The following is a 22,369-nucleotide window of genomic DNA, read 5'->3' on the forward strand; positions in this document are numbered from 1 at the left end:
GCCTTAGAACATTTTCGTGCTTTTGTATGGGGAAAACCTGTGACTATTCGCACTGATCACCAACCTCTCGTTCGCATTCTGTCAAGTGAGGGTACTGCTGTTGCTTCTGCTAGATTAGCCTGAATATTTATGTACCGGGTAGAGATAATGTTGTGGCGGATTGTTTATCCAGGTTACCCACTCCATTAGAGGAATGTGTTGATGATCCGTGGGGGGAATAGTAGCGTAGCGTTCATACATGATTTAGGTGCACCGGCCATTAGTAAAAAGGAATGGCAGGAGGAACAATCTAAAGATGAGGCACTGGAGAAAGTGTTGGGAGTAAATTTGTAAAGGGTGGCCAAAGAAAGGAAATATCACGGGGAATTTGAAGTCCTTTTGGGAGGTACGGATGGAACTTTCCCTAGACAAAGATTTATTATTGAGAGGAGATAGAATCGTTCCTCCAAGAGTGTTACGCAAAAGAGTATTACAGTTATGTCATGAAGGACATTTTGGTCTTGTCAGAACCAAATTGATTGTGAAAGGGATGTTTTGGTGGCCAGGAATTGATAGAGATTGAGAGTTTTTTTAAAGGTTGTCCAGTTTGTTGCTCAGCAGACAAATCTCTAAAAACCTTGAAACCTACAATGAGTGAAGGGTGAATTCCAAGTCTTCCTTGGGACACAGTGGCTGTGGATATTTCTGGACCGGTGGGTGAGTGGCTATTGATCTTTTACTAAGTGGCCTATTGTTAAATTTGTGGGAAAAGCTAATACACTCTGTTCTTAAATTTTTGGATAATATTTTTGTAATGGAGGGATTACCGGTTTGCCTTTTGACGGACAATGGGGTGCAATTTCTATCTAACATGGCTAAAGATTTCGAGAGGTGTGGAGTGAAACATAAGAGCACGGCGCTATATAATCCAAGTGGAAATAGCACAGTGGAACGATTTAATAGGGTGATCAAAGGTGTTATACAATCTTCAATGAACAAGAACTTAGATTAGAAAGTACAGGTACAAAAGGCAGTATGGTCCTATAGAGTCAATTCTCAAATTATTACTGGTTTGTCCCCTTTTGTCATGATGAGGGGTAGAACACCTAGGTGTAAGTTTAACCCTAGTTTGCTTGTGCAGAGTAAAGTACAACATTTGTCGCCTACAGATGTGAAAAAGAAATTGGATTTAGCACATTTAAAAACCAAAGAGTACTACGACAAGCACCATGGTACTAAGGAAGTTTATTAATGTGGGGGACTGGGTGCGTGTTAAAAATCCGTTCAAGGTCACTAAAGGAGAAAGTAAGTTTGAAACACCCAAGCTGGTATTGGAAGTCTGCAGGAATTCTGTAAAATTTAAAGATGGGAGAGTTTGGAATCTTAAAGACATTGCTATAGTTACTAATCAGAATCATGTTGAAAACAATCAAATACATGATCAGGATCACAGTGGAGATTTTGAGTGGATTGAAGATTCTGTTGAAAATAGTAACTTACAATCTCAGTTAGCTACTGAAGATTCTCATGAACCTGTGGTGGTTCAGGAGGACCAGAATGGAAAATTGTGTGTGTCTACTAACGATGGAACGTCGGATACTTCCTTTTATTCCCTTAGGGAGGGGGAAAGGGTCTGTTAACAATCATTCTGACGTTGAACCTTGTCAGGAGGGTATTAACTCTAATCCGGATAATGCTGGTTGTAATAAGAGGAAAAGAGTCTTGCCTAATTGGCTTAAAGAATATATAATGTAACTTACATTGTATGATGTTCTTTCTTTGACTTTTATCCTGGTTTATTTTTTTTTGTTTTGTTATTATTTCATTGTATTAAGTTTCATTTGTTTTTTTTTGTTCATTAGGGAGGGGGGGGATGTGTTATGTTGTTATTACTGTTGGTGGTATGCACCACTTGTCATGTGTTTACCTTTAAGATGTGTGTTAGAGCGAACTTGGAATGCTGCTAGGTAAGGGGCATTCGAGTTCTCTTGGTCAGTTGTAGTTGTACCTTGAGACTGTGAGCTGTGTATCTTGGCGCTCGCCTGCTTCTTTATTATAATTGATTATCTTCAATAAATATATTGAAGTCACCCTGCGACCTGTCTTCACTTCAAACCATTGCTATACATTAAAGAAACGGTCGCGCCCATGCTAGCGGTAAACACACCTTTATTATGCAGCTAATTCTCAAAGTAGCCTGTGAACTGCTTTTGAAGAAAACACACACACCTATATACATTAGCACATACATATATTTACACACACACATATATACATACACATATCTCAATCACCACTCTATTTTGCCCCAAAACTGAAGAGCACAGTATTTCTCTAAACAAAATCTGAAGCACAGAGACAGCACTCATTTAGCCCATGTTGGGGATGAACGGCACGCAGCTCAGCTGTCGGTGCATATTTCTTGTTTGTATGTTCGCTCTCACAACTGGAATGAAGGGAGCCCGGCAGAAGGGACTTAAAAATAGTCAATCATTGCGCACTTTAAAATAAAGCTGGACCTTAACTTGCCCCCGTGCTGTCTGCCTTGACTGTGCCAGAGACTTGAGGTTGCTCTTTTCCAAAGAGCAAGTGCGGATTTCGCCCTTATGATATTTATTACATTAATTAGCATGAGAGCTGTGCCAGGATTTTAATGGTGAAGAGACAGAGGGATGCGTTCGCTGGCCCAGCCCCTACGCTCAAAGGAGAGTGGATGTGGACTGAAGCCTGAGGTGCGTATGTCACGCTGTCCGAGGCCAGAGACTGGTCAGTCTGTCATGCGCACTTTCATTACAGAGAACCGAAGCTCTCCATGGCAACATCGATGCCCCTCCCTCCTTGTTGGCATGCGACAGCAATAAAAGTAAATGCGTCCCAGCCCAGGTACGGTACGAAGCCAAATAAAATAAAGATTCAAATTGCTTTATTTATTTTCAAGGGGGTGGAGGCTCAAAGTAGTGGGGTGATGCTCGTCCGCCCCAGAGGAGCTGCTGCTGCTTCATAGCAATGTGTACTTTGGTAATCCCACAGCATCTGTGCAGTTCCGATGAACAGGTCCTCATTCCTCCTTGTTTTCTGGTGCAATATACAGAGGTGGTTTTCTCCACCCTAATCAACATAGGTGACGCACTAATCCAGGGTTGAAGTGTTGCAGGCATAGCTTGATAGCGTGTAGCTCCAGGATGTTTGTGTGGAGGTTTTTCTCTTACCAAAAGTTTCTTGTTGACATTGTTGGCAGGAGCGCCCCCATCCTTCCACTGATGCATCTGTTGTCATTAACATTCTATTCATTGAAGGCTGGAACAATATACCTGTGCAGAGAATTGATGGGGAGTACAGCAAGGCCCGTTTCAGCCTCCTGGTGCCGTGTACTGTGTCAATCCATAAACCAGTTGCTTAAGTTGATCCTGCTCCTGTATCGGCCTTATGCAGGGGCGGCAGGTAACATATGAAAGTGGAGGGGGGGGGTGGTGGGGGAAGGGAAGGAGTGAAATTCCCCACAGCTTCCGAAAACTTAGAATAAAACGAGCATGCAAAATAAACACTGGTATGCATTACTATAAAATACATTTAAAAAAAAAAAAAAGTACTTACCCAGACTATGTCCTCCGTGTCCGGTCTGTGGCTCCGAGCACGATTCGAAGTGCAAACTTCCCTATGCAATCCTGCCACTGCTCAGGAGCAGCGCCAGGATTGGATGAAGCAGACTGGATAGACGCTCCATCGGGCCCTGGGGGCAAGGGCCTGGTCTCCACCCAGCTGTCCAAGACAGCTGGATGGAGACCTGCAGAGTGCGTATGTCAGCCTGGCCGTCACAAGACAGCCGGCCAAACTGAAATGTGTACTTTAACAGCATGACACTGCGATCGGCAGCAGAGGACATGTCAACCCCCCCCCCCCCCCCCCCCCCGCCCCCCGCCCCCCTTTCTCATGTGTCCCATCGTTTTGAGCTCCGGCTGCGGCGCACCTCGTGATAAATAAAATGACAATGAAATGTCATTGCCGTTTAATTGTTCACATTTACAGAGGTTCACAGGGGGAGGGGGTGATGCTCCCCTGCCCTCCAGAAGAAATCGCTGCTGGCCTTGTGTGGAGTCTGAAGAAGGGTATTAGCCTAATGCAGAGTGAAATTAGGCATAGGTATGTTCTGACCCAAAGTACTTCTTTGGACCAAAACTTAACCATGGTCTGCTCTCTTGCCAATCTCTGCTGAGCAGAAGTCTTGTGACTAGGTGGATGGACGACTGAGGTTTAAAGTTAGTCCCAGTTTCACAAAACATGCTGACAAGTAGCTGATGGAACTTCAATGACCCAGCCATCCAAGTACGGGTATACAGGATGCCCATGTCTGCATAGAAGGCAGCGACTGGTGCCAGGCACTTTATAAAAATCCAAGTGTGCTGATTTCATTCCGCATGCAAACACCTTGAATTGCTAGTGCTGCCCTGCCACAAAAACTCAGATGAGCCGTCTGTGATTGGGTGTATTGGCATGTGGAAATATGCACCCCGACGGGGCAGGGAGGAGCCATATACCCTTCCTAAAACATCAGAGGGACTTCTTTGGGGCTACCATCCAGGATTGCTTTTTGTCAGGATTTGTTTACATCCAAAAGGTCCTGTATTGCTCTACACTGTTCTTGATCACAAAGAGCCTGGAGTAATATCCTCGATGACTCTGGCATTTGGAGTATTGCAATGGATGCTCCCAGGAGGAAGAGAAGCATTTCCAGTTGTAGATCCCACAAATGCAGATTTTCCATTCTGGTAGGATGACTAGGTAGTTTCTTTACAAATTGTGACCAGATTGCGCTATCTGAAGTGCCTAGTGATCTGCAATTGTCTTCCAAGCATGGGCAAATGCTAATTCCTCTCCTTACCAAAGAACCTGGGCCGATTGCGAGGGCAGCTTGAAATAGTCAAGCTCTTTTAGGGTTGTCTTGACAGCATGGCTGGAAGGCTCCTCATGTTTCTCGCCAGATGCCTTGCCAAAGTTGGAGGAGAGACCCTCCAGCGGAGAAAGGCTGATGACACTACAGACACAGCAGTTGAAGCTAGTATGATAAAAGCTGGAATGAGTTGTAAAAAGTCCATCACTGAGAAGTTAGTTCACAAGTAAGCTATTGTCAGCTGTAAATCTGCATTTTGAAAAGGTAAAGTGCTGATGGCTAGGTGGCGGTAGTCATCTGAATGATAAGATATTTTACTGGAATCAATGCGCCTACACTAGTCGTAGATTATGCTAGCAGTCCTGTTGATTGCTAAAACAACAAATGCAGCTGATGGCACACTCGGCAATGGTCTAGGACCAGATGAACTTGTTGTGAAGGTAAGTTAACGATTACAGTGGCAATTAAGGGTAGACAGCATTAACCTTTTTATTTTGTAGGTACACGTCTTGGGGAGTTAAGCTTCCTTCTGGGCGTCTTTCGACAATGGCCGTGTCTGACCAGTGGTCTGCCTCAACAGCAGGGTCAGAGAGTCTTTGAGGTGGATTGGAAGTCTTAGATTTAGACTTTTGAGGTATTTCTCGCAAGAACTGACGAAGACAATTTCTTCTCTGTCCATTAATTTCTTTTCCTCTAAACACTACCACCCTAAGGAAAAACTGGAACAGACAATATGGCAGAACATTGCCCTTCAGCTAGACAGCAGATCTAAAACTGTTTGAATTAAAGCTTTGGTTGTAAACAAATATTGAAAGGTGAATGGGAGACCCAGCTCCAGGGATTTAATCAAATGTGTAATAGAAAATCAAGCAGTTGGGGGGGCCTCTGTTAGAGGAAGAACTCTGGATCCTGCTGCAGGACTGATTCCGGTTGCACAATGTGGTGTAGTGGTTGTATGTATCGGTAACTTTTTCAACTTTTTTTAGTCTAATGATACACTGCTATTCTAACACTGATTACAGAGGGTTCCCAGACTGACGAGGGGAATGATTCAAGCATGTGAATCTATGCTATGAAACATTCAATTCCGGAGAATTATCCTTTCACTTTGTTTAAACAACTGGACCAGTTTCTCCCCATTCCCATGAGATGGCATGGATCTTCATACTTTCTGGCCTTCATCAGAAGGCTGCTTTCAAACCTATGAGGAAATGGAAACCATTTCAGACAATGGACAGACCAGCTACCTCAAAAAACCCTTAAGATAGCTTGATCCCAGTCTAGCTGATGAAGACCATCGAGGGAGTATTTCAACGTCCCTATTCAAAGACTGCATTGAATTTTTGAATAAAAATGTCCCATACAATATTCTTACTCTTTAACTTCCTATGGATTCGAGTTAAGTAGTTCTTTATCTCAAATTGCTTAATGTTGGTCAATATCTCCTCATCATCTCTGCACACCAGGCACATAAGCATCAATGTTGGCTAAATGAACCTTTTAACACCCCAACTGCCTCACAAATTAATTGCATCTTAACCCCAAACCGGTCTGTGGAAAGAGGAGAGCATCAAGGATTAAGCAACTACAAAAATGGACCCGGATTGCCTTAGGACACAGAGATCAAGCTATTGATTGGTGGTTGAATCAAACTTATTGCAATAACTTCCCTAGAAAACAAAATCAGACAGTACAACACATCTGGAATCAAACCGTGGCTGTGAACTAACCACAGAAAAAGTTCTGGAAAATATTTTCCAACTATGGTTCTTAAACTCGATGTGTCCCCTAGATAAAGAAAAACAGAGAAAGAGGAAGAAAAACACTCTGGTCCAGTAAACAATAGGTTATTGGACTTTTTACCAACAGCAGTATTCCTTCCCTCACTTATATTAATGCATGTGTTATTCTTAAAAATAAAGGATTTCAATTCTAATACAGTAGAATCAAGGGTAGGGCCATGCTGAAATTCGGCCATAGATCCAGTCCTTGTGGGCTTCCGTACATTCCTTTTCCAAGTCAAAATGGTCAAACAGGTATGACTGGAGTCAAAACAGAAAAATATTCTGCTTTTAATGTATTTATAGGCCTTCTCAGCATTTATTTGCACGTTGAAGCATACCACAACAACTTCACCTACAGCTCCAACATACAAGATGATAAATGGCTGCCTGGTTTGACACTAAGGTTTAGCTTCTTCTCCAGCTTGTAAACTAGCTGTAACTTATTCAGGACACTTGTGTAAAATAATATTATATTTAGAAAACATGTGGTACATGCTTCTTGCCAACTCTTATACATTTATTCCCAACTACCCTGCAAGGATCAAGGAGACTTCCTTTGGGTTGAGAGGCCAAGAGTACTCCCCAACTGCCCCTTTCTTACCCCACTACGAAAACAAAAGCGATAACTTACTCAGCACGACTACAATTCCCATAACACAGAGGATGGCAGCAGCAACCAACCCTCCAATTCTCAGCGACTCGTAATCTGAAAGAGTAAAAGGCGCATGTTAGAGACAACAGTGGTAGGCAATGTGTTAATCAATAAGCAGATTGCAAAGCGCGGCTACTCACCCGTAAGGGTCTCAAGGCGGTTACTGAGGTTCTAGATTGAGAATTTCAGTCTGGTGCAGAGGTAAACATCCTAACATCAGTCATTACAGAAAAGTATGCATGAGATTCTTACAAGGCTTGATTTCAAAAGCACAGCCACATACAGAACGCGGCACCAAGCATTCTCACTAGCACAGAACAGAACCTCCTAGAAAACACAACTATGGGAAAAGCACTGACCAAAACTTCCCACTTTAGCACATGGTCCACTAGAAGGACCCAGCGGTTCAAGATCAGCTCTCAGACATGCTCTTATACTCACACTCTCAAAAGAATAACACCCCAAACCTCTGAACACCAGCCACCCCAACCCCTCCACGACCTCTTAATACTCTAGGAGGAATCCATAAATAAAAAAACTTTGCTGTGTGAAAGTTCTACTGTGAACACAGGCTTACCATAATAGAATGGGCTGTTTTTATCTGGAAAAGAATAGAAATAATAAGTTAAACTGCACAGTAAGGCGGCTACATGCAAAAAGTGTCCGCTCTGGATATTATAGTCCAAAGGAAAGCTTATCAAAACAATACAAGTAGAATGACCGATTGCATTTCATCTGCATTAATCAAGTGTGGCATGAAGTGGTTGGGTCTTCTAACCAGGTCTAGCAGAAATATTGTCCTGACTCCGGTCACTTGTAGATACGATGCTGTACCGCTCCCACTCACAAAACCCGAGCTACTGTTTGTTTGAGGGACGACTGGGAAGCGGACTAGCGCCCAATTTGCCTGCTGAAACTACTCGAGGTCGCGCTGCTGGTGGGAGCTCCTCCTTGATCGACGGAGTGTCCAATAGCTCCCAGCGTGCGCTAGACCCCACTCTAGTTGGCTGCCTGCACCGGGGGACAGTTTGAGGGGGCAACTTGTTAAATTTCCATAGCTGACAAAGAAACCAGACAGGTTCTTTCAGACCCCTCCTTTTGGATTAAACATATTGAAGGAAAAAGCAAGTGCAGACCACACACCGGCCAAAGAACTTGCATCAAATGTTAGTGGCTTCCTCCACTTCAGATCACTAAATCAGTACACGCACAGCAAGAACATGATAAATCCATCTTAATATACACTAGCGGATTGCAGCACGATTAGAATAGTTATGGTAATACAAACACTAACAAAGACATGACATGGTAAACTGCTTAAAACACAAAAACACCATACATCTTTAGTGAGAGCCTGACCCCTACCTTGGTAATCCGATCTGGAGTGCTATGGAAACCACCTGGAGAACTTGTTACAACCATGTGCCTGGGCAACTGGCAGAATTGTCCATGGAACTATGCCAAGTAAATAGTCACTGCCTTCCTCCAATAGAGAAAGCATCTTTGTACAAGGATACACAGCTTGCCTGGCGAAGATGGCACAGCGACCAGTTATTAGGCTAGGATACTTGGCAGACAGTTTCTGGGTAAGAGCAATTCGTAAACTATAGCTAGGTCTGGTTGTTAAGTCACGTGTTGCTGGGCAAGATGACTTGCCAACCAACGTCAAAGCCATTTGTGAATGTATCGGTATCTGGGCATGGTGTAGAAAATGTTTTCGGTAGTAAACACTTGCTTGGAAACAGCATACTGCATGACAAAAAGCACACAGCCAGTATCATTACACCCAAAAGACTCAACTCCTGAAAGAAACAGTAGAATGTGATGACTGGTAAGACACGACATCCTAGAAAACAGGTTATTTTGTATTAAGTCGCGTCAACAGTAATTTGCGAGGAAATGGAAATCCCTACCTTGTGGGTCGGGGTTGAAGAAAACCACATCAGAAGACATTAAAGTTAATATCGGGCTCCCCATTTTAAAGCACTCGGATCCTGGCTAAATCCCAGATTTCCTCTGCTTCAGTTAATTTTTCTAAGGAACTTGGAGCTTTCAGAAAGCTGCTTACCCCCAGGCTGAAGTAGTACACAAACAAAGATTTACTACCCATTCCAGCTCGTCCCGCGGGAGAGACAACGAATCAATTCATAGAATTGAAAAAAAAACAAGAAAAAAAAAAAAAAAAAAAAACTTACAGGCAAATTACGTACATCACCTCATTCTAGTTCACGATCCTGAAGTGAACTAGTTCAACCTCACACCCAAGAGGCACTAACTCTCCTGCCACGAGAGTGTGTAGGTGAACAGAGAGCCTGCTGCCGAGGGCACGCTAATAATGCTGGAACAGAAACATCCGAAATCCTAACCTGGTATGTGATGCGGAGGAGGACACAGAAAACACTTACTACAAATCGGATCATGCGGAATTATTTAACACTCGCACAATTTTAGAAATTCCGCTCCCACCATGCAAAGCGATAAGATTACGCAAAAAATAAATAGGAGTTACCATGTCAGGGAACAGATTCCAGAGAGATACACCAAAGGAAAAGGTGTACATTTGTTTACTGTGAACGGATTTAAATAAAAAAAAAAAAAATCATGCTTTAATAGTTAACTAAACAATCGAGACTGGCAGACCAGGAGCTTCCAAGGTGCAAATTCTTGCTAAGAAGTGTAGAACATTGCAAGGCTGTGGCAGCAGTGGTTGACACAGTCTTCCAGTTGGCTGACTTCTCATTAGTGTACATGTTATTCTGATGCCCCAAGAGACCCTGAACCTTGGCATTATTGTGGGCTATATTGGAGGGAAACCTCTTCATCTAGGTTCTTGACCATGACAGAACACATTCTAGGTCCCGTGAAGGTCCCAGTAGGATAGGACGTCACAAGTACCGGTCACAGGCCACCAGAAGAGGCCTGCGCCTCCATTTCCACCAGTCACTGTACAGATTTCTCGTTTTATCAGGGGGGACGCAGGCCTTCAGTTAGTTCTCAGTTTGGAGTCCTAGAGAAGATGTACCTCTGGGCCATTTGTGCAATGGTTTGTTTTCACTGTAGTCATGCCTCCTGAATCTTGACTGGTGTCAAGTTAGAACTTTTAGGCAGTCTGTTTTCAAACATTAACCCAGTGCAAAAGAGTACTGGCTCTGAACCTGAACCCCATCTGGTGGAGGTCAGTGGTAAATACACCCCAAAACACTCGCCTGACAATGCAGTGTGGAAGCGAGGAATAGTGCATGTGTCCAGGTCTCAGGAAGGTGTCCTTTCAGAAGAGGTGTTAGAAGGCTAAGGCCGTCTCCAGTGACTACTGAGGCGAGGGTGGTGCAAGAGTCATCAGCGATTGAGAAGCCTGGCTAGCAGATCAATGCTCACCCAGACACATCAGGCTCATAACTCATGATTTTTGTGTCAGTCTCCAGAGAAGCATGGTTGAATGGCTTACAAGCTGGTCCTCCGGCTGCTGTCTCCATACACTGTGGCACGAGAGCAGAGGTTTAAATAAGTGACCATCAAGCTAAAGCGGGCAACACACCAGACAGTCAGAGATGAGTTCAGAGATTCATTCCCAATATTTTAAAGCTCCTCCTTGTAGACCTGGAGCGAACATGGGAGGAGAATTGCCCACTTTCTCCTCAGGCTGCTCCAAGGCACCGATCTTTCAGAAATTACCTCCTCTGGGAAACAAGGAGGAAGAAATTCCAAATCAGGGTTAGAGCTTACAGTTCACCTTTCATGCTAACAAGAGGAATATTATAAGCATAGCTACCTACATTGACCACTACAGCAAATAAATTCTTGTCGTCAGAGGCTGTCAGGAGGTCTAACTAGATCATTCCCCAACAATAGAGCTGGCAGTGGTACCAGGACTGTGTGTGCCCGGCTGCCATTCACAACAAATGCAGAGTTAGGCAGGTTCAGCAATATTTCAATATTCACGCCCATGCTTTATAAGGTCCCATCATGCTTACTAAAAACAAGATGCCCATTTGGGGGGTTGGAAAACTTTATAATTTATTCCAGAAAGGTCTTGTGCCGCTGGAGGGGAGGAGGCAGCCAGCCAGCCAGAATCTTCTCCCATCACCGACTGAATATTTACCTATGACCCTGTACTGTGCCGGCTGCCTTTTGGATGGGTTTATGTTCTACATATACCAAATGCATGCAATGTATTTACTTCAGCCGGCCCTAGGCTAAATGTTCAAGGGTTATACTAACATCTCCTGTCAGTTGTTGAACCTATAAGCCCAATGCTTCAACAAACCACATCTTACAAAGTATCTCTTGCAGTTGCTGAAGGTAAGACATAGGGATCTCATGCCCCGGCACCTGTGCCACTATTGAAAGAGCAAGCAACTGTCTGGCATACTGAAGATCCAGTGTTGGCATGTTACCCTACACTTTGAATTCACCCACTTGTACAGCCCAAGACTCCAGGTGGGTTACCCAGGACTGGGTCATTTCTCAGACTCCGTCCTTCAAGAAGAAAAGGTTACTTACTTTTAGTCCTGGCTCTGTAATTTAGGAATCTTCATTAACGTCTCAATTTAGAGTAACTCCCCACCACATGTGTGGGCCCTGGAGCACTTTTCATAGATGATCAGCCATTAAAATATCATAGAGTGTCATTGTCTGTCTTTATGACAAGCTGCACCATGTAATAGACTACATTTAGCTCCTGAAAAATAAACCAATGAACACTAATGAGCAGTTTTAGGTCTGCATTGTAGCAGCTGATGAGCAAGGAGTGAGTGAGAGTGAGTGAGATTAAGAAGAAGCAAAATATGCAGTTTGATCAGCTTACATTGAGAGGAGAGAAAAGATTGTCGCTATGAGTCCATATGTTTTTACTAGCGATGATGCACTCTACTGTAGTTGTCTTGCAGAGCCCTTTGTTTTTTTAAAGGTGAAATTGGAATAGATTTGGTTTTTAGTGTCCAAATACACTGAGCCAGGCAGGCAGATGGGTCGTTTAGGACTTGTATAAAGATTCACAAAATGTAGAACTAGGACTGCTAGTAACCTTTCTTTGTGAATCATAGGATCGTCATTGATAGCCCTAAACTTAAGAATAGAGTAGCAAGCTACTTTTATCCACCAGAAGATGGCCATTGAACAACAGGAAGAAAACAAAAAGGGCAAAATCCGTCCAAGTGTACAGGGTGTAGATTGACAAACCTCGAGATTCTCCATTTAAAGGGATTTCTCAGAGTTTCGTGGCCCATTATAGCATTAGTCTGCGGTTCTAAATCTTAACAAGTGTCTCATAAATGTGTGGATCAATTCTTACATTACCTTGTAGCCATCTGCAAATTGTATATTCCTAATTTAAGCTATCGCAGCTGCTTGTCCTCTGGTAGAGTGAGCCTTACGTTTCCCTGGCAAAGGTTTGCTAGTTGGTTGCATAACGCAATACAAACTACTATGCACTGGGCAACAGATTGCTTGGTTGTGGGTGCACCCTGCCGGATTTGGTCATAGCCCATGAACAGCTGCTTAGTTTTTCTCAGGCCCTTTGTTTTGTCCGGGCGGAAAAGAAGGACTTTTCTCATAAGCAACGAATGGAGGGCACGTTCTGCAGCAGAGAAAGGATTAGAAAAGTAGGCATAGTAATTTTATAAATATGAAAGTCAGACAGGACTATAAGGAGGAAGGACAGATGTGTTCTCGTTACCACCCTGGAGTGGAACATAGTGCAGGGCACAACTACTGATGAAGCTTAAAACTCACTCACTCCCCGAGCAGAGAAAATGGCCTGGTGTATTAGCTCCAAAGTGGAGCCTATCAATTATTATAGCGTAAAGCCAAACTCCACTGAATGAGAGAAACCCTTGAAATCCTTCCACAAAATGTTTTATGACCGACATCTTAAAAACCCTAGTTGGTTTGGAGCTGTACTGTAGGCTGCAATAGCAGCCAGGTGAATTTCTATGAATTGAAGCTTCCCTTGGGCCAAGTGAAGGCGATAAGGCAAAATAAGAACCCAACAGGTGATAAAGTGTGCCCATTATCCTGACATCATGTAAAGCACCTTTTCTATTTCGTGGATTAGCATCATCTTGGGGAAGGACAATTCAATTCTTTCAAGATACAATCCAGTGGAAGACTCAAATGACCATTCTGTCTGACCTGCTGCTAAATTCAATGATGTTAAAGTCAGGTGGGGAATTTGTCAGAACAGGCTTGCACTGAAGTCTGCTGCGTGGTTCAGATCTGCATATGGTCCCAGTTTTACACTGCCTTGGCCAATCCGGCGCTATAAATTTAATTGTCACTGGATCTCAGCACTTTCACTATTACAGATGGAATGAGTAGAGTCAGAGCACAAGTGTAAAGAAATGGGCTTGATCAACTGATCAGAAGGGCATTTCCAATAGACCTCAGTCCTGGTAGCATGAATGCAGTCACTGCATTTTCAGTTTTTTGTTGCTACTGCAAAGAGGTCTATAGACTTGGATCCATACTCTTTCATGATATGGTTTACAACTTCGCCACCCAAGACCCACTTGTGATACTGTTCGTATTAGAATCGGAGAAAGTCTGATTCATTGTCCCTGCAACGTGTACTGCATTTTGCGTCCATGGCCCAGTGCCAGACTGTGTGCGTTTCATGGAAAGCAGTCTCAACCTGGGGCCTCCTGGTCTGTTCAGGTAATTGACGATCTTTGCAAGGACTGAATCATTGTGGTCTTTTTCAGGAATGGTAGAAAAGATTTGAGTGCCCGGTGGACTGTTCTCAGTTACCATTCATTTATGTGCTACAAGGGTTCTTTGGGAGCACACGGTCTCTGCACCGTCAAACGTTGTAAATAAGTTTTCCATGCCGACAGAGATGCACCCCACACTATAATCTGTGATGGTAACTCCTTCTGAAACATCTCCCTACAGCACGTTTTGCGCCTTGCATCATCACTGTATAGGGATTGTCTTACTGTAGAGGTCAAGATCAGTTTGTCTTTCCAACTGTTCCTCTTTTGACATCCACTGGTCCTCTAGACACTGCTGCAGGGCCCTCATGTGTAACTTTACATCTGGGACAATGTACATATAGGTGCCATACAGCCTAGAAGAGAGGTGATTTATCTGGCTGTTGGGTTGAAGTGTTATCCAAGAGATAACATTTGTTATGGTAGATAACACGCTCCTCCAAAGAAAACCTTTTGTGTATGGTCTCCAAGGCTAACCCTAAATAACACTTTTTGGGCCGATCTGGCGATAGATTTTTGATGCCCAATCTGAAAAGGCAGCCTTTGCAAAGGCTTTAAAGCTGTGACAAAATCTGGCTTCATCTTTGCCCGACAGAGCTTTTAATAGCCAGCTGTCCAGGTAAACAAATAAAAACTCCTTTTCTCCACAGCTATACATTTGAAGAACATTCAAGGACTTGAGGCCGAAAGCCAGAACTCTGTATTGATTACAATTGTTTCATACAACAAAATCAGAGGAATTGAATCAAATTTATTAATGAATAGTATTTTAAAAACATTTAATAAAGCACCAGAATAAACAACAACTTAACATCCAAATATGAATGTCACTCTAGGACACTGCAATTTATGTGTGCGATTAATTTGCGAGAAAATCATAGTCTTCAAGGAATGATAACTTCCGCATGTTGGAAGTGTGTTTGAGGACGGCGAAGGGAATGGGCTGATCCCAAAGATTGGTAATTTGTAAATTTCTTAGGTCTCTTAGGAGGTGATCTCTGTAGACTGAATTGCATGAAAGGCTACAGATAGAATCTGTGGGGCTTTGTTACTGGGATGCGAAAATATGGATCTTGCAGATCTATTGCACCCATCAATTGCTTGTTTTGCAGATGCGGACCGGCCCAATGCAAGGCGGGCACCTGGAATTTCTTTCTCTATAAATTGGTTTGTGGATCTTAGGTCTAATATTGGTCTGTATTCCAAACCTTTGGCCCTTTTTTCTGAACCATGAAATAACTGGAGTAAACTCCTTAGCCCTATCTGAAGCAACAGAACTTACAAGATCACAGGTTTCTTTACTATGATCGATGTTTCTTTAAGAAGGATGGACATCGGCTGATTAGAGTTCAGAGGAACTAGTGCTGGAATGGCCTTGAAGCATAGAAAGTATCCAACAGCTACACAATGTAGTACCCATTAGTCTCTTGTAATTGAAGTCCACTTTGAGAGAGAAAAAGATGGATACCAGCCTCCGCCCCCCCCCCCCCCCCCCCGACCAGATCTTAATCTCGCTGGAGCATTTCTGAAAAATCTTGCTGTCGCTGCTTCAGCAGATGATTGATCAAGCTTTGCATGCTTTCACACTTTTCCCTCCGATGCCTCCAGAGGAGAGCCTTCGTGATGACATTTATTTAATGTGTAGCTGCCATACTACATACTTTCCTGCCAGTGGGATGCAGTAGTTTTCTGTCGGTCTGGCAGAGATGTAGTTTCTGGAGCACAATCATGACTATTACTATAACTTAATCAGACTTCAGTTCTGCTTTTAGGAATTCTAGATCTTGCTGTGGAGCCCTATATCTTTAGGTTGAGCCTGGGCAGCACATTTGCTGCTCTGCGAGGCATGCTGTATTCAGGTAGAGACCTGAAGCTCCCCCACATTTTTGATTGGCTTGTGTCACTGTCCACCAGGACCGGCTTTAGCACTGGTGGCGCCCAGTGCAACAATTTTTTTGGGCGCCCCCCCCCCCCCCAGTAACCCCCTCCGCAACGGATTCCCGCACTACCACCCTTTAACAGTCTCCATAACCACTCTCTCTCAAATGCATTTAATTAGTTTATGGGGTCACTGATAAAGGTGAAGGGTGTCAACGCACTTTACATTGCACACACATTACAGAGACAATCAATTATATGTGTGTTAATCAATATAGGAAATGTTACATAAGACAGAGGACTACCAAGGGTAGGATTTATAGGTCACCCATACTGGTAGGCAGTTTAGTTTATGGGGACTTGGTCTGGAGAAGCACAAACCCAGAATTTAAAACGTAACACCATGGTTGGGGGTTCGCTAGACAATCAGAAATTATTTCTACCCAAACAAACCCTTTGTGAAACATTAGGATAGTGAAAGTCTGAGGGGGAAAAAAAAAAAATCAATATGTTCTAATCTATACTTGAAGGCTGCATTTCAGTTCTTTCACAGTTAATTGCTCACTGTTAGGAGTTTAACTTATAAACTGCAAGTAACAATAGGAAGTCTGTCGAAAGCAGTAACCCACTTACCTATTTCGGCTATATTCACTTTGTGATTTGCATGGTCGCATTCTTCGCAGCAGGCATATTAACCTTCTGCACTACCTTATGATGAATCAAAACTTCCACAAGTTAAAATTCCACTAGACAAAACTACGGTCTCTCTCCGGGAAGAACAATAATCGCCGTAGTTCACTTGACATTTTTATTGTTTGCTAAAAATTGTTGGAGGCCAGGAACATTGCAGCGGGTGCTTTAAAAAAAAATGAAAACTAGCAAACAGGCACCCCCACGGGAAGTCAGCACCCGGTGCGGTGGCACCGGTCGCACCACCCTAGAGCCAGCCCTGTTGTCCACTGTAAAGTGTGGCTGTTCTTTGGCCTATAAGCTTAGTAGTCTTTCTAGTGCCACCTGGTTTCATTTTGTAACCTCCCATGGTGACATGTCCAGTTACATGTGTGGTTACTCGGTAGGCTTTAATTACAGCCTCCAAGCACCATTATTCACAAATAACTGTTGCAGGCAAGAGACGCTTTTGAATACTTTTTAAAAAAAATAAAAAATTATAGCATGTGTGCTGAACGCTTTTTCAATGCAATAGATCTCTCATTTGCGAGAGTTTAAGCTATCTGTTTTAAAAACAATACATAAATAAAAGGCATGGTCATTTACAATGCCAATAGCTCAAACTCTCGTAAATACAAGAACTATTGCATTGCAAATGCTGGTTTCTAAAAGGTACGGAGTGGCTGCTTTTAGAATTTCTGGGGTGCAGCACTCTTCCTCTGCAGTGTCAAGTAGGGTTTTGGAGCCGATCTCGGCTGTAAAGTATCTCAAAATCTCTGAAACAGTCAGTGGAGCCCCGAGAAGAACGTAAAACCTACCCACTCCCCTGGATAGGACCTTATGAAAGGCGGTCGGCGGTCATGTTGACAATAGGAGAGGTATGAGAGAGAGAGAGAGATGTGGTTGGTGTTGTCCGTGTTTAAGACCGATGAGTATCAACCAAGTCTAAAATAGGAGATTTGGATGCAGATCTGGTATTTCCTTCTCTCCAGAGTACAGGGTGCTGCACTAACACCCTGAGCGACATTTCAATGGACAACATATCTATGAAAAAAGCTCTGGGGTCCAAGCACACAGCAGGGAATTATTCAAACATTTAGGACTATCAAGGAAGATCCAAGGATGAGGAATCTTAGTTTTCCCCCCCATCAACCTGGAGGATTACTATTACTCCTGGTAAGTCCCAGCACTAAACTGTCCACTGTGGCAACACTGCCCTCTACTCTGGCTAAAGAGCACTTAATTATGGAAGTGAACAGTGGTCAAGACTGGGAAGTGTTTCCGGAAACCTGGATTAGGACAGAGGTCTCTGACCACAGGGGCAGTGATCACTTCCAAGAGGATAGCATTGTAGCGTCCTCTGCTATACAGAGGAATTCACATTAGCTCTCTGAGCAACTCTTTTTTTATGTGTCATGTCGCATTCCAAAACTGTAGCTCCCTTAATCCCTGGTGATAGCTCGGGTTAAGCAGTCAAGATCTAACCCACGGAAAGCAAGATAGAGGTCAGTCCCAGGTATAATATACGAATTGCAAAACCAGTCTATCCAAGGTCAATACGGAGTCTGAGATATTGCTTTTCTAAACAGTGCCTTCAATAGAAATTCATACTGCTACCTCAGTTAAAAACAACTTTCTCTCATATGGTTAAAATCATGAAAGAGACCAGTCTTCATCTTATGGTTGCGATTAACAATACCTCGAGCAGTCCTTTCTTTGGACCTTCTCTCGACCCATTTGTTTGCGCTACACAAAGCCTGGAGACGCTTAGCTTGGCAGTACTCACAGTACTTCTAACATATGCGAAGTATTCAACTTTAGGCCTCAAAAGGCTTTGGTGCTAGCTCAACCAAAAGGCACCAGCCAGACTACATTGGGTGTGCATGAACGAAAGGGGAAGCAGAAAGCAGCTCATCGGTGAAGAGGTGTCACCAAGCAGGTTCAACACCCAGAGGACTAACACGCACTGATGTGCCAGGTTAGTCTTCATAGCTACTCTGCAAGTCAGATTCGCCAGGTAGCTCCATGTTCCCACGTGGCTGCTTTTGTGGCAAGGTGCCTTCATTGGGGAGGTTGAAGGATGGCAGATCCAGCAGGAAGGACAGAATTACTGACTGTTCAGCTTAGACATCGCTACTATACTCATTCGCGCCCTTCAGTTCCCTGAAAATACGGTTAGCATCTGCTTACAGCACAGCTGGTGAACATCACAGGTGGGACTCCAGTGATCAGAAATGGGACTAACAGGAAAACTTATATGAGCAAATACAAATCAGGCATGCTGAACTGCTGGTGCAGCTCCAGGACATTGTACTGGTGGGCAGTTTTAGCGATATAGAATTGGGTTGCAAAAGAGAAAATTCCAAATAACTGCAGGTCCTGATCTACAGTTGCTTCACATAGTTTACTTTGTCCATAACATAATTATCAGTGATAACAGAAGTCTCGCGGACTGGCTTTCATGTCTACCGTTTGAGAGGCCTCATGTGTTTTGCAGGGTCGGTCTTAACAGCAGTGTCCAATAGTCTACCCATCATATTTTGCGCCAGTTAACATACCCACATTTATACAGCAACAATGTCAATGCAGCTCAACAGTGCGGAGAGTTAATGTCAAATCTGTTGCTGTAACAAACTCATGAGTGAGCGAGCACCAAGTGATCCGTGGCAAATGTTCAACAGAGCAAATCCAGTAAAAAGACCGGCATCTTACCAGCAGGGTCATTGGCCTTCAACACCGGAAAAACTGCGAGAGAAGAGAAAAGACAATTGTGTAAGTGCCTGGCATTGAGATCATCAACAACAAAAGACATGCATCACCCCAAGTAGGCGGAGTAAGTGGGGAATGTGGATTTAGAGCATGAAGTGAATTGCGCCAGCTAGATTCCCCAAGCAGCGGGGATGAGGCGTGCCAGGGCACACCCTAGTTATTACTCAGTAAAAACAGCCACTAAGTGTTGAACAGGACAAACCAAAAAACCCACACGTGAAACCTTATTGCAGAAAGCACTACGACTAGACCGGGAATGAAGTACAACTTTCAGTATGAGTTCCAGAAGGACCGATACAGGAGAAAGATTGAGGTGGGACAACATTCTTAGGAGCTCTGTATGCATCAGAGGACATGTAATGAAAGCTGCTCTGAATGCAGTGGGAACATAACATCCAGTGCATGCTTCTTCCCTGCAGGAGCATGAACAAACTTTGGCTGTACTGGTAGAGCCAGCCGGACCACTCTTCCACAAGAGAGGATGTACAGCTGGCGACTACCTAGAGTGGAGAGATCTGTTGTGTTGCAAGACAGCGTAAAAGGGGCCATCAAGCAGTATTACTGCAGCATCTATCCTGTAGAGCGCAACACTGAACCACGTCACACACTGCATGTCTGCAAGCAAGAATGTATAATGCCTGCACACTACTCCTATCAAACACTAGGGCAATCCTGGGCAGGCAGACAATGCTGCCATGAAACTACAGCACAACTGATGAGGCAAGCCAGCTAAAGATAACAAATGTGCCATTAGTATACAAGCAAAAAAAAAAATATACCACATTTAAAATCACCCTACTGAACACCTATCCTTTGAACGAACCAAACCAGCAATCTTCAACCATGGAAGGTAAAACAATATGGCCTGGCAAACCGGTGTGAAATGAGGAGCAATAGGCCGACAACTTCCTCACTGAAGCCGATAAGATCTCGCTCCTGACCTGAACGCACATTTCAGGTGAACGAAAACCGGACCACTTGCTTCACTGAAACAGCTCGTGGGTCCAATCTCTGCAAACAAAATAAAGGCCCTTACGTGTGTTGTGGGGATGTATGCTATGAAACTGCAGACCGGCCAAGACAACTTGATAGCCATGAAGAGTGAAGTCAACACATGGTCAGAACACATTCTGAGAATCCTCCAACTCAGATACAGAAATCATATCAGTTTCAAAAGGTTGAAGGTGGTTTGGAAGAGAAAAGAAGAACATGGGGCTCGGTGATCTTCCAGGGAAGCATCAAAAAGCCAAGAACACATTTATTAAATGTTCTACAAAGGATCAAACCATTAACTCGCACAGATGCACATGGACACTGGTACAAAAGGAGGCATTTTACAATGCCAATCCAGAGGGATTATTATGCATGTTCTGCAATATGCAGAAACTAGGGCAATAGTTAATGCAACCCGACCAGAGAATGCCAGTATGCAATGGTCACACCCGACTTCTCCCAGAGTTGAAGCCCACTGCAGGAAGCAGTTCAGATCCCTAGACATTAGAAAAAAGTCCTGCAAATTGCGAAATCACTTCAAGACAAAATGCTGGGGTGCAACACTCCGGATACCCGGAGACACATTCTTGGACACACAAAACTGCAATTAACCTGCATGCATTCCCCTCTCACTACTCCGTAGGTGCCCCCATTTTCGTTCTTCGAAACCTTCCGACAAACCACTCATTCTGAGGAGACAGCGGTGCATGGTTCTTGCTCCCATCTCTCCAGTCTAAACTTGAAAGATCAATGTTGCATCACTTTTCTTCTACAATGTAATAAAACCCGTTTACCTGAAAGAGGAGATGCGGTGTGATCAATGGGAATGTCCGATTTGGGAGGGGATTGGGGGCGGGGAGGACATTCCAGTTCTAAAATTCCATAGCATAGCAAAAATGCAGTGAGGACTAGTGTGACGTGGTCAACTGCTGGGGCATTCCATTCTTCTGAACCCCGACCAAGGCCTAAAGTTGTCCACAGACACATGCTGTCATCTCCCAGGAGAGGCTGAAGAGAATTGGTAACCTCAATAATGAGGACTCTGTACCCAGACTTTAATGTAACAGAATATGCAAATAGACCTGTGTTTGTAAAGTGCACGTTCACCCTTAGAGTGTCTTGGCAATGAATGATAAACGTTTATCTTTACGCAGCTCAATGGTACCAATTTAATTTTATCAACACCGATTAAAGGCTGAGTGCACATGTTGGTAATCACAGCTGTGACCATGAACTAAAATAGATTCCAGCAACTACGTCACTACGACAGGGTGAGAAAGGATTCCATCGATCCAGAGTCGAAAATGAGGAGTCCTTACCTGAAAGCACCAGAAGTACACTTGCTGCAAATGTGTTCTGCATCTTGACAATTCGAAGGTAAAGCTGTTGGGAAAATATAAAAAGTAAATTACATTTATATTAGAACCAAGAAAGAAAAAAGTACATTTGTGGCAAATATCAAATGCAACTTTAAGGGGGCCGTGGATCCCCCACCTTTCTTTGCTTCGGAAATGGAAACAAGCAGGCTTTTCTGAAAGCTCAGTATTTTGCGCATCACCAGAGATGGAAAACTACTGACGGAAAAGTCGTGGGGAAGAGGGATGGGGGGGGGGGGGGGGGGGGGAGAAAGGGGGGGGGTTGTAGGAGGAGGAAGATTTAGGATGAAAGTTAAAAGTACAAAAACAACCCTGGGGCAGGCCACCATAAATACATTTAGAAACTGACACGGTCAAATCATAATTTGAAGTATTAGCTACAAGAAAAAGACTCACTTAATGGTAAATGAGGAAAGTTAAAAAAATTAATAACTGCCACACTAGGAGTGGGGGGGGGAACACAAAGTAGTTCCCCCTTCCACAGTTTTCCGTTAGGCGCGGTGAAACTACCAGAACTTCAGTCAAGCCACCTCAAATCCATCAACTCTCCCCTATCTTTCATTTCCAGCTACAGGAATATTCCCCCTCTCACCGAAACCATGTAGGTACCCCACAACCCCAGCTGACAATATAGGAATTGCAAAAGGCCAGCACCGGTCATGCTGCATTTTAAA

The 22,369-nt window shown here is 43.7% G+C and overlaps 1 protein-coding gene across 1 annotated transcript in view; it reads right to left on the reverse strand.

Moving 5' to 3' along the window:
• FXYD3 (FXYD domain containing ion transport regulator 3) overlaps positions 1–22,369 on the reverse strand; it is an 82,065-nt gene that overhangs the window by 11,611 nt on the left and 48,085 nt on the right. Inside the window, exons 2-5 of the mRNA XM_085615973.1 lie at positions 21,639–21,702; positions 19,270–19,302; positions 7,881–7,904; positions 7,283–7,357 (exon numbers count right to left, since the gene is read on the reverse strand). Of these exons, the coding sequence (XP_085472099.1) occupies positions 7,283–7,357; positions 7,881–7,904; positions 19,270–19,302; positions 21,639–21,681 (175 nt within the window). The 5' untranslated portion in view covers positions 21,682–21,702. The remainder of the gene's footprint in view (positions 1–7,282; positions 7,358–7,880; positions 7,905–19,269; positions 19,303–21,638; positions 21,703–22,369) is intronic.

Source organism: Triturus cristatus, chromosome 7, assembly GCF_964204655.1.
Source record: "Triturus cristatus chromosome 7, aTriCri1.1, whole genome shotgun sequence".
Classification (NCBI taxonomy): Eukaryota; Metazoa; Chordata; class Amphibia; order Caudata; family Salamandridae; genus Triturus; species Triturus cristatus.